The 13,259-nt window shown below is 42.9% G+C and overlaps 1 protein-coding gene across 4 annotated transcripts in view; it reads left to right on the top strand.

Moving 5' to 3' along the window:
* The window catches only part of LOC306939993 (protein CutA homolog), a 139,130-nt gene that overhangs the window by 88,230 nt on the left and 37,641 nt on the right, over positions 1-13,259 (top strand). For 2 of the 4 annotated variants that reach the window (XM_079524860.1, XM_079524861.1), the window contains one exon: positions 1,116-1,228. The exons of the other annotated variants lie outside the window; for them this stretch is intronic. In XM_079524860.1, coding sequence (XP_079380986.1) covers positions 1,116-1,228 — 113 coding nt within the window. The remainder of the gene's footprint in view (positions 1-1,115; positions 1,229-13,259) is intronic. 4 annotated transcript variants of the gene reach the window in all.

Raw genomic sequence — 13,259 nt, 5'->3', positions numbered from 1 at the left:
CATGCATGCACGCATGCACGTGCACACGCAAAACCTGCCTGGCTTGAATATCAAAGCTTCTTTTTAACAAGACGGCACACTCCAAATATTGAGTATACATATTGAACTGTTCGTGCTCAGACACTGAGTTAAACCATTTTGGGCGGGAATCCCTTTTGGTGTTTTAAAGCATTGTTATACTTTAGCTGTTGAAAAATAGCAGATCTACAAGCTCATAGCGCACCACCGAGTGCCGCGCTATGAACTTGTAGGTCTGCTATTTTTGAAAAATCGTGAAAATGTGGCCCAAATGTTTGAATATATTATTTCAGAGCGAACGTTTTTAGCTCAAATCTTTGCTTCTGGGGGTGTCCCTGGAATGACATATTTTCAGATGGGGGGTCGGTGGCCAATTACACATACTTTTTGGGGTTCTTGACATGAAATATTGAGAACCACTGATATAGAAACATGAGGTTTTTCAGAAAAAAATACATTTTAAAAAATACTTTTTTTATTTTATTTCGACGTCAGTCCTAAATGGGTTAAACCTCAACACAGTGTTTAGCAGTGTGGATACAGGATTCTCAACGTTCAATTTCATAGACGCCCCCCCACATTTGATTATATCTGTAAAATCACTAAACAATTACTCTGAGAGTGTGCAAATGAAGTCCTTTTGAGTACTGAGAGAGTAATGAGAGTAAAATATTGAAATATTGAACCTTTGTACAGGCCCATACACGCAGGAGTTACGTTGACACAGGATTTTGCAATGCAGTATAGCTCGTGTTCCAGCGGCGATTCTCGACATTGTTGTGTCTCTGTCGCTATAGGTAACACCCTGTGGTCAATGAAATGATTCTGATTCTGACCTGAGATCAGATTCTAAAAATGTCTTCTACATCCTGACAGTTTTCTGAAAAAGCTATATGTTTCTATGTCAGTCGTTCTTCGATTTTTCAAAAATAGCAGACCTACAAGCTCATAGCGCGCCACTCGGTGGCGCGCTATGAGCTTGTAGATCTGCTATTTTTCAATAGCTAAAGCATAACGTAATGCTAACACCAAAAGTGGTTCCCGCCCAAAATGGGTTAAAATCTTAAAAACCCTTTTTTCTCTGAATCCTTTCTCAGATTGAGGTGTTTGACCAGAGAACGGCATTGTTAGTGTCTCATTACTACTTCCGGCTGCAAGTTAAGGCCAGGCCGTGGCAAGAAGCTGAACGCAGCGACAATCAATTCTGGCAGTAAGTGAGTTCATGGTTTAAGTATAGGCAAGTCTTTTTCTGAATTGGTCAAAGTGCCTCCCTTTGATTATTCCAGCAGTGTGACTGTGAAGTGTGAAGACTGTCGCATGGAGATGTGAATGTCACAGCTCGGATCCGGCGGGCTGAACATGCACGTAAGTCACACATGGTCGAGCCGCCTGATTCCTATCAACAGTGTGTGAGATGTACGACAGATTCACACACCTCTGGGTCATTTCTTCCCTTCCAACGTGCCACTGAACACTGATGAAGGCTGCATGGGATTATAGGGCTGCATGCAGCTATCAATTATCCGTTAATACCGTTTTATTCTCTCCATAACTTTTTCAATTAATCTAATAATCAAAAGCAGTTGGAGCGTACGCAGTTTGTTAACTACAATTTACAATTTACAATTTAGCTAACTAAGTAAAGGCAATTCTTTTTTTATTTCTTGTCCACATTTGGAATTACATCATGGCATGGTAACTACTACACAACCCAAACCTTTACAAAAGTGGTCATGTCCTTTAATGATGGACAAACAACATACAGTAGGATGCATTTCATGAGTGTGCATTGTATTGTGTGTATGTACTGTAAATTCACTTGAGACACGTTCTGTGCTGAGAAACTCACAGACTGACTTCCGCCCGGTTTCCGAAAAACATATATGGAGTCACAGGAATGCTACGAATGGCAGGTGTCACATGGACGGACCACATCGGAGATGTGGTCCTCTATGGGGACATATAAGTACGGCTCACAGACAAAGTCAGGAAAGGGCAGGGCACTGCGTCAGGCATGCAGAACTATATAGTGGCAAGCAAACTGACACTGTGGGAGCCAACCCATATACTTTTAACAGACTACGGAGGGGAAAGAACTGCCTCGCTAAAGTGTTTATCATCCGCTCTGTGAGTGTGACTGCAGCAGCCCTGTGGCACAGGGAGTTAGCTGCTTTCACAGACAGCTTGAGGATCCAATCTTTTTATCTTTCTTTTTTTAGTAGCACATTTTAACCAATTTTGGGGCGGGAACCCCTTTTGGTGTTAGCATTATGTTATGCTTTAGCTATTGAAAAATAGCAGATCTACAAGCTCATAGCGCGCCACTCGGTGGCGCGCTATGAGCTTGTAGATCTGCTATTTTTGAAAAGTCGAAGAACGACTGACATAGAAACATAGCTTTTTCAGAAAACTGTCAGGATGTAGAAGACATTTTTAGAATCTGATCTCAGGCCTAAATAGGTTAATATACTTTTCATTGGTTCAATATATTCTTTTTTTTTTGTCAAATTTTTTATTAAGATTGAGAACAGATTATCTGAGAAATTGAGAATCTGTTCTCAATTTTTATTGAGAACAGATTATAAATTGTTACACAAACATTATGATATGAAATACATTTTTCTTTTATCGAAAACAAAAAAGGAGGAAAGAAAAAATACAGACAAAAAGCGAAAGAAACCCCTCAACCCTTCTACCCATGTTGCTCAGTGACTACTATAGAATAGAATAGTAAGATGATGAAATGCTCATGGAAAACATCTGAAAAGAGAATGGCGTACGGTTCAATATATTCTTAACCAACACACAGACACAAAGGGCGTTCAATAGCGTTGATTCATGCAAAAAGAAAACTTTAGTTAGCTGGTTTCCACCCGACAGCGACTACTGTATCTGGACGTTACAGTGATGGCCGGCTGTTCTTTTCTTTCTGGCCATCTGGTTCCATATCTGCGCTGTGACAGCTGCCCAGTTTCTGTTCTAAATAATTGTCCAAAATCTCCTCCATCACCGCGCACCGACCAGTGATGCATGGGCAGTGCGGTGGAGGGGAGATAATCTTTTGGATTCAGCTCATTTTGATTAACGGACGCAGCTAACAATTGATCCGTTTGGGCTTATCAGACCACTGCTAACTGGTCACCGTCCCTGATCAATACGACACCCCGACTCTATCGACTCTGTGTTTAGTTCAAAGCACTTCTAACGCATTCAGGGCGGGAACCCCTTTTGGTGTTTAAACATGTTAAAGATGGAGTGCCACAATTTTTGTATTTTTCCAGTTTTCCATGTATCTATGAGGTGTCTACTTCATTAGACACCCTGGAGTCGTTTTTATGTGCAATGGTATTAACTTTGTATTTAGGATTTTTTCCTGGAGGCTGAACCCTTGACAGTCAAACGGGCCAATGAAATAAACAGTAATATAGTGACACCACACTATTAGCCCCTCCCCTAACCCCTCCCCCTTTATCATACAACTACAGCTGTGGGTGAGGCTTCAGTTCAGGTGGATCACCACCCATCACCACCCACCAGGCAAACCAGGCATACTTAATGAACTGGTGGGAGTGCCTACATAAAAACAACATTTTAACAAATACTGTACACTTTTTTGAAAAACGTATACCTCCTTATATAACAATAAGACCTGATGATCATGTTTTAGGGTGGGAAAAAATCGTGGCACTCCATCTTTAAACATGTTATGTTATACTTTAGCTGTTGGAAAAATAGCAGATCTACAAGCTCGTAGCTACGACCCTTTTGGGAAAATTGTGAAAATGTGGCGCAAATCTTTGAATATATATTCTTTCTTTGCTTCTGGGGGGGGGGGGGGGGTCCCTGGAACAACATATTTTCAGATGGTGGTCCGTGGCCAAATACAGATAATTCTGGGGATCCTTGACATGACAAAGGTTGAGCACCACTGACATAGAAACATTTTTGTGTCATGATTTAGAAGACATTTGTAGATTCTGTTCTCAGGTCAAAATGGGCTAATAGACCAGGAGGACACCTGCACCTGCTGTACTGTGCTCTGATGGGTTATCCATCCTTAATACCAGTCCACTCGTGATCAATACACACACACACACACACACAAACACGCAACAAGCACGATCACACATACAAACACATGCGTGTGTGTGTGTGTGTGTGTGTGTGTGCGTGCAGGGCATCCAACTCTTATCGCCACCTTGCACGGACAAAAGGTATTCATTAACATCGATTCCCCTTTGAATAACCATGAAAAACAGCCCTGTGTCCGTCCCTCTGTGTCGCCGATTCTCTCTCCCATGGTTTCCATCATCATTCCGTACTAAGCCTCGTCCGTCCCTCTCTTCTCTGGACTGTCCACCTGACCTTGTTCTTCTATGACGGCGCAGCCCGATCCATGCCTCATTTTTGGGTACGATGCCGATCCCAAGGCCGCCGACATATTTTGATCGATGTGTTGTCAAAAACGGTTTCTAATTCTAATGTTTTGATTTGATTCATGTCATATAGGTCTGAACGATATATCGGTCTGGGTCACATATCGGTCTGGGTCACATATCGGTCTGGGTCACATATCGGTCTGGCCCACATATAGGTCTGAATTATATATCGGTCTGTGCCACATATAGGTCTGAACGATATATCGGTCTGGCCCACATATCGGTCTGGGTCACATATCGGTCTGGGTCACATATCGGTCTGGCCCACATATCGGTCTGGCCCACATATCGGTCTGGCCCACATACTGTAACGGTCTTGCCGGCATATCGGTGTGGCTCCAGGGGCTTTTCTCTGTCGGCGGCGCTGCTGTACTGTAGGTGAGCGGTTGCTAATTGCTCAGAGCAGTTGGAGGTTATCAGTTGACTGGCACTGCAGGTTTGAATAAACAGCAGCACTAAGCAGCGCTGGGACCAACGGGCAGAACAATGGCTGTGGAACAGTAGAGTGGCTGTTGTTTGTTTGGGGATAGAGAGAGAGAGAGGGGGAGAGAGAGAGAGGCCTGGCAGGATTATAGGAAGGAGCCAGATAAAATGAGACGGTGGTCACGGGAGGTCAGGGGGTGAACGGGCTGAGACGAGGCTGATAGGTAAACAGAAGCCATGGCTATATAGGTGGTAGATTAGCTGCTGTAGATAACCTTTGACCCCAGTGCATTTGGCTGCCCTTTAAACTGCTTTCCATAATGACACTCACTCACTGACGAATCGCTGGTGCTCTCTCTCTCTCTCTCTCTCTCTCTTGCGCTCTCTCTCTCTCTCTCTCTCTCTCTCTCTTGCGCTCTCTCTCTCTCTCTCTCTCTCTCTTGCGCTCTCTCTCTCTCGCTCTCTCTCTCTCTCTCTCTCTCTCTCTCTTGCGCTCTCTCTCTCTCTCTCCTCTCTCTCTCTCTCTCTCTCTCTCTTCTACCCCCCACACACACACGCGCACACACACTTTAATACGCTTGCACAAAAACTTTTACTCACTGTTTTTACACCTGTAAACCTGTGATATGACAACGTTGATTCTAACATACAGTAACTCATCATACAGTCTGAACACGATACTGTATCTCATTATAATTTATATAGAATAAATCATAATGGAATGAATTCAAATTCTGTGTAATGTACAGTCTATATATGGTGAGGTTCTCGTGTATAAGCCCCGCTAGGGTTTCTTATACCTCGCCGTGCACAACAACTAATCAACTTTCCTGTTATGCATACTGTATGTATAGAGCGTCGCAGTCCCGCCCTCTTTCATGACGACGCCAGGCCCAGGAAATGATTCCCAATGCATTTTTCCCATATACATTTCAAAAAGTATTTATTTAAAGACGGTTACGCCATGGACAAAGCCAACTCGAGTCGTGACAACGCATGACAACAAACACAATATTTTGGACCAAACAAATAATTACAAAGAAGAAAAACAACAAAAAAAGTGTTGTAACATGCCGTTTTTTTCTTCTTTCTAATTATTTGTTCAGCCCAAAAAAATGTGATTGTTGTCATGATTTGTCACGACAAGAGTTGGCTTTGTACGAGGCTTAAAAGGTCTTTAAATAAATACTTTTTAAAATGTCTATGAGGAAAATGAACGGAGAATCATTTCCTGGGCCCTGGTAGGGGGCGGGACTGCGACGCTCTATAGCCTGCCCTACATATTCAGTTGTAAAAATAAAAAAAATCGAATCAAATCAAAAACAAAAACAAAAATATATATAGGACTGCAATGGGAACAAGCTTTTAGCTTTCCTGCGTTTCATCCTTTTGACTGTGGTACAACTGTGTGTATTTGTGTACTGTATGTGTATTAATTAGATGTCTCAGGCATGTATGCAGAGACACGTCGGTGATCAGACCTCACCATGTGATCTGCATGCTACAGCACATCAACCAACGCAGCCTATTGATTGGTTTATTTTTGCCGCTGCCATGTTTTCACAGATGACCTTCGATGACGACGGACAGATTTTCCGACAGAACTTTCCTGTCTGGACTTTGCGTGCGTGTGTGCGTGCGTGTGTGTGTGCGTGTGTGGGTGGTACATGTAGGCTACACTAATGCATCTACAATAAACATACAGCAAGGTCATGCTATAGACGAATTCAGGAACGGGTCTCATGGTCGCAGCTTACGTATTTCCTGTAGGTGGAGACGACATATCTGCGGTTTAAACCCGCACCTCCTTCTACTACAGTGAAATTGTAGAGTGACTGATGTTAGTCTGCCTCAAACGTTACTCTTTTACCTGCTTTTTACTAACACTAACATTACAAAGATGCCCAGAACATCGGGATGAACCTGTGTAGTTTATGGCTGATCCAACAGTAGTGGCAACATTAAAAAAACAAAACTGAATATCAAAATATCCACCATAGAGTAATGGTTGAGACGAAGCAGTGAAAGGTCCTGAAAGATACATAACGTCAGTCTTACCCAATACCCAATCTTTCTGTTTTATGAACACAAGGCTGCTGTACTTTATACCTCATACTAAGCATTTAAAGTATGAGCTGGACAGTACTTTTGTACTTCTACTCCACTACATCTCAGAGCCAAAATGTGTACTTTTACTCCACTTCATTTATTTGAAAACTTTAGTTTAAAATTGTATTAGAAAACATACATTAACCACTTCAACCCTATACATTTCAGCCATTTGAAAATGGCTGAAATGCGACGCATTGTGAGCTTGTAGAGCAGATCTGCAATATGAGTACTTTAACTTTTAGTACTTTAAGTACATTTTGATGCCGATACTTTTGTACTTTTACTCAAGTACATTTTCAATTCCGTACTTTTACTCGTAACGAATAGTTCTAAATTGCAGTATTGGTATACTTTTACTTAAGTAAAACAATTGAGTACTTTCTCCACCACTGCTACTCCCGATGCCACGGTATACTGACGTCATGGCTGACTGTCTGACATCACTAGTCTGGCCACGTGAAGACCCAGATCCACAGGGAAGCCAACGTTGTTAGTACTACACCCCCGTCTGGTTCTTGGGGACCGGTGAGGAACTACATTGACACCAGCAGCACGACGACGGCCCACGAAGCTGTTCCGTCGTGATGGATGGTTGTGTCTGTTCAAACGGAGGGAGCGGGGTGCCGGAGTTCAAGAGTGCTGATGAACACGCCTCCCCCGCGCACCTCCCCATGACTTCTTTAATTAACCTCAGCGGGAGGAGCGGGGGGTGGGCTTCCTTTGGTGGTAATCACAGACCCGAGAAGTGCCTTCATTATAGGACTCACCTGACCTCTGAGTGGCCACACACCTCACCTCCCTATACCTCCCCGCCTTACCCCAAGCCTTCCTCCGCCTGGCTGTGTAATCACTGCACAGGGAGGTATCGCTGCCGCTGAGACACATCCACCATGCCTGTAATACATAGAGTATATAAAAGGATAGAGACTGAACTGGCACGAAGCTCCGCCCCCCCAGCTATTCATGTCAGTGGAAGTTGCTCAGTGGCGTTTTGAAGCACCCGCAAGACTGACGGAAGTACCGTCTCAGAACGTCTACTTCCGCATTTGATCACCAAATGTTGGTGGTCAACCGAGTGCAACCGAGCGCTCAATGTTAAAGCCCCGCTGCACGGGGTTTCCCGGTCATGAATCCACGGGTCCGCTTGTAGTCCCTCCTCTTACCACTAGGGCCCAGTGCTTCAACGTTGAATAGCCTCACTGGCCCCTTGCTGTAATACTACAAGACTTACACCATTGTTGTTTTCCTCGACTAAAACTAAGAGGAAAAATGTCCGTCGACTACCTTTTTCCACTGACGAAAACTAAATAGAAACTAAATGAAAACTAAGCTATGGTGACTAAAGCTAAGACTAAATATATCGACAATTTCGTCAAGAAATAAAAACTAGACTAAAATGTTAGGAAGGGACTAGTGGACAAGAGATCCGGTATAAGTCATTTTACAATTAGTTGCATGCTGAAAATAGCCGATCTACAAGCTCACAACGCGTCGCACTGCGACGCGTTGTGAGCTTGTAGATTGGCTATTTTCAGCAAGTGTAAAATCAGCCATTACGACAGCATCAAGGCCCGCCAAAATACATTTGAGACTAAAATCGTATGATATTTAGTCGACTAAAACTAGACTAAACACTAAGACATTCCAGGTGACTAAAATGTGACTAAAACTAAATGAAAACTATTCAAAAGACTAGGACTAAAACTAAAATCAAAATGTGCCGCCAAAAACAACACTGCCTTACACCCTGGATTCTTCCTCTTCCTGTGGTAGTTTTCAACGCTTTTTTTTTTTTTTGCGTTCAAGGCGCACCAAATGGCAAGTCAAAATCTCACCTGTGTCGATGGCGACAATAGCAGATCTGCTGCTTGTAGATCGTCTATATGTCATTAAATAGATTTATATTTGTTCTATACCCTATTTTAGGGTATATAATTTGCCTCCGTATTGGGGAATAAAGGAGTGAGCAGTGAGCACAAATAACCTTCCAAATAAAATAAAATTATTCACAACTTTTAGTATAGGTAAGTTAGGCATAGCCTAGCATGAGCTAACGCTAGACATTTCTGGCCTAGATGGGAGGGCCGCGGCTCAGATTTGCGCACACCCTGATTGGTTCACCGATCTGTCCGTCAGCCCCGGCTTTCATTTTCCGCGCAGACGAAATGAAAGCCTGGGTATCGAGGCTAGGCATAGCCTACTGTATAGTGTATACTGTACATTGCACTACTAATGTGTGGTTGTTGTCATGGCACACCATACATAGTCCCTCGTCCGGCACACCATTTGGGAACCACCGCTCTATCTATAATGTCCATTTTATCTCATTTCTTTTCTTTTGGGTCCTCTCCCACCTTTTCCCGTTGTCTCGTTCCACCTTCTGTCACTACTCATCTAGTTTCCACTCCATTCCGTATAGCCTTCAATGCCATTGAAACTATACACTCCCCCCCCCCCCCTCCCCCATCCTTCCCAGAGACAATTATCGTATAGTGATACATCAGATACGTTCAATATTTCAATTCCAGTTTTGCATTTCTCTGTTCTTATAGGCTGCTTCAGACTTTGTAGTCGGACTTTTACAAAAATATCCTCTTTCTTTATTATCCTATACAAGCATTATGAGGGATAAACCAACAGTCCTTAGAAGTCCTTTGGGGAGTCCCATCTCCTTCCACGAGCAATGCCCCAGAAAGCGCAGATCAAACATCTCCCCCCTTTCCCCCCCCCTATCTCTATTTTGGTTTTCTTTCTTTCATGTTGGGGGAACAGTGGTTTAAGTGGCTCTATTGGAGCTTTCTGATGGCCTCTCAGATGAAGCCTGTGTGAGCCTCAAAATAAATTGGACTGATCTGAGGCTCTGACCCGTCATGGCGCCCCCTTGCTGACTGTTTTAGGATCTGCACAGACAAGAGGGGTGCTATAGGATGAACCACTGAAACTATTCATTATTTTCTTGGCGAATATTCTATTAATTACATTTGTGATTTATCAAATGATCAAAAATTAACGCCTTTTTCACAGTGCCCTGTTTTCATTTGTGTGATAGTCAGTGTGCCATATAGAATTATGACACCACATCAAAAATAAATATTCCCAACTGATTTTGATTGTCCATAGGACACACATAACAACCTTAGAAATATTTTCTTTCACATCAGGATGTAATGATTATTAAACTCCTCCACCTATTTATATGTCCCAGAATTCCTCCCCAGTCATGAGTTAGAAGTTTGAATGAATGTACAATTATGTGCAGGAAGTAATTTGTATATATGAGTGGACTTATTTGAACTGACTAAACCTTTTTTTGGAATATTTAATTTAAAAAGAAGAAAGAAAAACTTCTCTGTCACACTTATGCCAGTGTGCCAGTGAAAACCCTCCCCAGTGTGCCAGTGAAAACCCTCCCCAGTGTGCCAGTGAAAACCCTCCCCAGTGTGCCAGTGAAAACCCTCCCCTGTGTGCCAGTGAAAGCCCTCCCCTGTGTGCCAGTGAAAACCCTCCCCTGTGCCAATGTTGGCACCCATGCCTATAAGGTTGCCTACCCCTGCTATAGAACACTAAACACTGGTGATTTTCACCCAGACAATTATATTTTTCTAATTTCCATAATATTGCTGATGTCTGAGGTGGGCGGGTCTTTCAGTACCTTCATGATGCTCAGTGACATCATAGAAGGTATAGGTTTGTTTCCCTGCCCACATCCCTGTTTTTGAGTGGTGTTAACCACTCCTACAACTGGCTTTGTTAGTTTACGTGTCTGTCTGTTCGTACCAAAAAATGAGCATGGTTGCTATGGTCACCCAGTTCACACAGGTGTGATTTCATTACGTCAGACATTACGTCAGACCACAGCTGATCAGTCTATATAAGACCTTACACCACTCAGTTCACACAGGTGTGATTTGTTTTCTACAGACAGGTGTTTGGGTGAATTTCACCCGTGTTTAGTGATAGAGTGATAGAGAAAAATCCCATACACCCACTTCTCACATGTCCCAGGAAATAGGAATGGGTGGACCGAAGGAGAAGTTCATTTTTTTTAGGAATATTTTTAAAATAATACCCACGTTTTTCACTGATTTTGCCACCCTATGATAGGGCCCCCTATCATCTATTTTTTTCTTGATGAAATATTAAAGAACAGTACAATGATCCATGGGTCGGTGGTTTGAATCCCGGCTCCTCCTGTCTACATGTCGAAGTGTTCTTGGGCAAGACACTGACTGAACCCCACCTTGCCTCCAGTGGTTCGTGAATGTGGGAAGTGAGGACGCTGGCGTCGACTGTTAAAGGGACGGATAAACCCCCACGAGGGCCGGTCATTTATCTGGGTTGCAAAACCCTTGCGGCCCACCAGTGGGCCCAGGACCACAGGTTGAGAACCCAACCCACGTGATTGAATGCATTCACACTGACAAGGTATAAGCATGAATGGTGGAGTGCAGTGCATGCCATGCGTGGATCCACTGCTCCACCCTGTGGACATTGTGCAGAACAACATGCTTGTCATTTCAGAATCAGGACTCCAAAGCACATGGAAAAGTGGTGTAAAGTTACTAAGAGAACATTTACTCACATACTTACTACATTCAAGTAAAAGTATATGTAACTTTTACTTTACTTGAGTATCCATGATGTGTATAGGCCATGGGTTCCCAAACTTTTCAGCCCCCGACCCCAACATAATGCGGCCATTGACTCGCGACTCCCACCTGACCCCTGAACCTGACCATACGGAAACCCATGGAGACGTGTTTTGATCAAAAGAAGAACATTGTAATGGTGTGTGAAAACAGAAAATCAAAAATGTGTCACGGACAAGACCAAGTCTTTGCCACGGACACATTTTGTCTGTATATACGGACATGTTGGCGACCCCTGCAATAGTGTTGGTTCCCTCTCTTCTCTCAGCAACCATCAGGACTCCTTTTGATTAGTTATACCAGTGCTTTTCAACCAGTGGTCCGGGCACCACCAGTGGTCCTTGAGGGGGTTCCAGGTGGTCCCCATCTGAATGATGGATAGTTGGTAACTAACCAAATGGACCCTTATTGATCTTTAACTCTTGGGAGCGTAAAATCTTACGCTCTCAAGAGTTACATCATTGTTAAACACCTGCAATACTTAATTTTCAAGAATTCGACACAATTAGAGAATGTAGCCTATAGAAGAATTGTTATGTTGATCAACGACAACCAAATATTCTTCATAGTCTTGGGTCTGAGAGACTAAATCTCATCAAATGGTGGTCCGACGTGGCTCATGCTGAATAAATAATGGGCCTTGATATGAATAGGGTTGAAAACCACTGAGTTATACAGCTGAGTTGGACTGGTCAAAAATAAATCTACTGTTTTTTTCCCTAAGACAACCCCATGCAGTGAGTCCCTGCTTTGTTTATCCCCACTTTTGTTTTATATAAAGAACGAGGCCAAATCTAAACAAGTCAACAAGACAATGTCTGCATGGGTTTGTTCTCGCGTCAACATTCACCTCTGAATTATTCATATTTGTTTTACAATTCACATTTATCCATAGCGTATGCTTCGCCCTTCAGCTAAGCAGCGTATGTACAGTATGCATTGCATTCGCTTTCAGCTTATCTGCAGAGAGGCATTTGGGGGGTGTGTGTGTGTGTGTGTGTGTGTGTGTGTGTGTGTGTGTGTGTGTGTGTGTGTGTGTGTGTGTGTGTGTGTGTGTGTGTGTGTGTGTGTGTGTGTGTGTGTGTGTGTGTGTGTGTGTGTGTGTGTGTGTGTGTGTGTGTGTGTGTGTGTGTGTGTGTGTGTGTGTGTGTGTGTGTGTGTACGCGCTGGTGCAGTATAACCCATATCAAAGTTTGTCTAACTTTGCTTGCATCCATAGTTTCCTACTGCTACTTTCCTTTCCTTTCCTTAAGCCATTAAGATTCTACAAAATGTCTCCTAAATCATAACAGTTTTCTAAAACTAAAAAGCAACAGAACTATATCAGTGCGTGGTTCTCAAATGTTTTCATGTCCCCCAGAAGCAAAGATCTTTTCACTTCATTGTATTATCATTATCCTAAAATTATCATTTTATTATCAGCCATAATGTTGTAGCAATTCAATGTACACTTACCACTATGTGGTTCCATATGGTCCTGTAGAAACCCCAAATATGAATGCTAACATAACGATCTGAAAAACATGTTTTATTCGCGACCTCACAGAGAATTGAGGAGAAGGGCTTTACAGAGCAGTAGAGAAAAAAAGAAAAGCAAAGGCATAAAACGGCATTAAAT

Source organism: Electrona antarctica, assembly GCF_951216825.1.
Source record: "Electrona antarctica genome assembly, chromosome: 16".
Taxonomy (NCBI): domain Eukaryota; kingdom Metazoa; phylum Chordata; class Actinopteri; order Myctophiformes; family Myctophidae; genus Electrona; species Electrona antarctica.
Note: the sequence above shows the minus strand (reverse complement) of the source record. Positions and strands in the feature narration are given on the sequence as shown.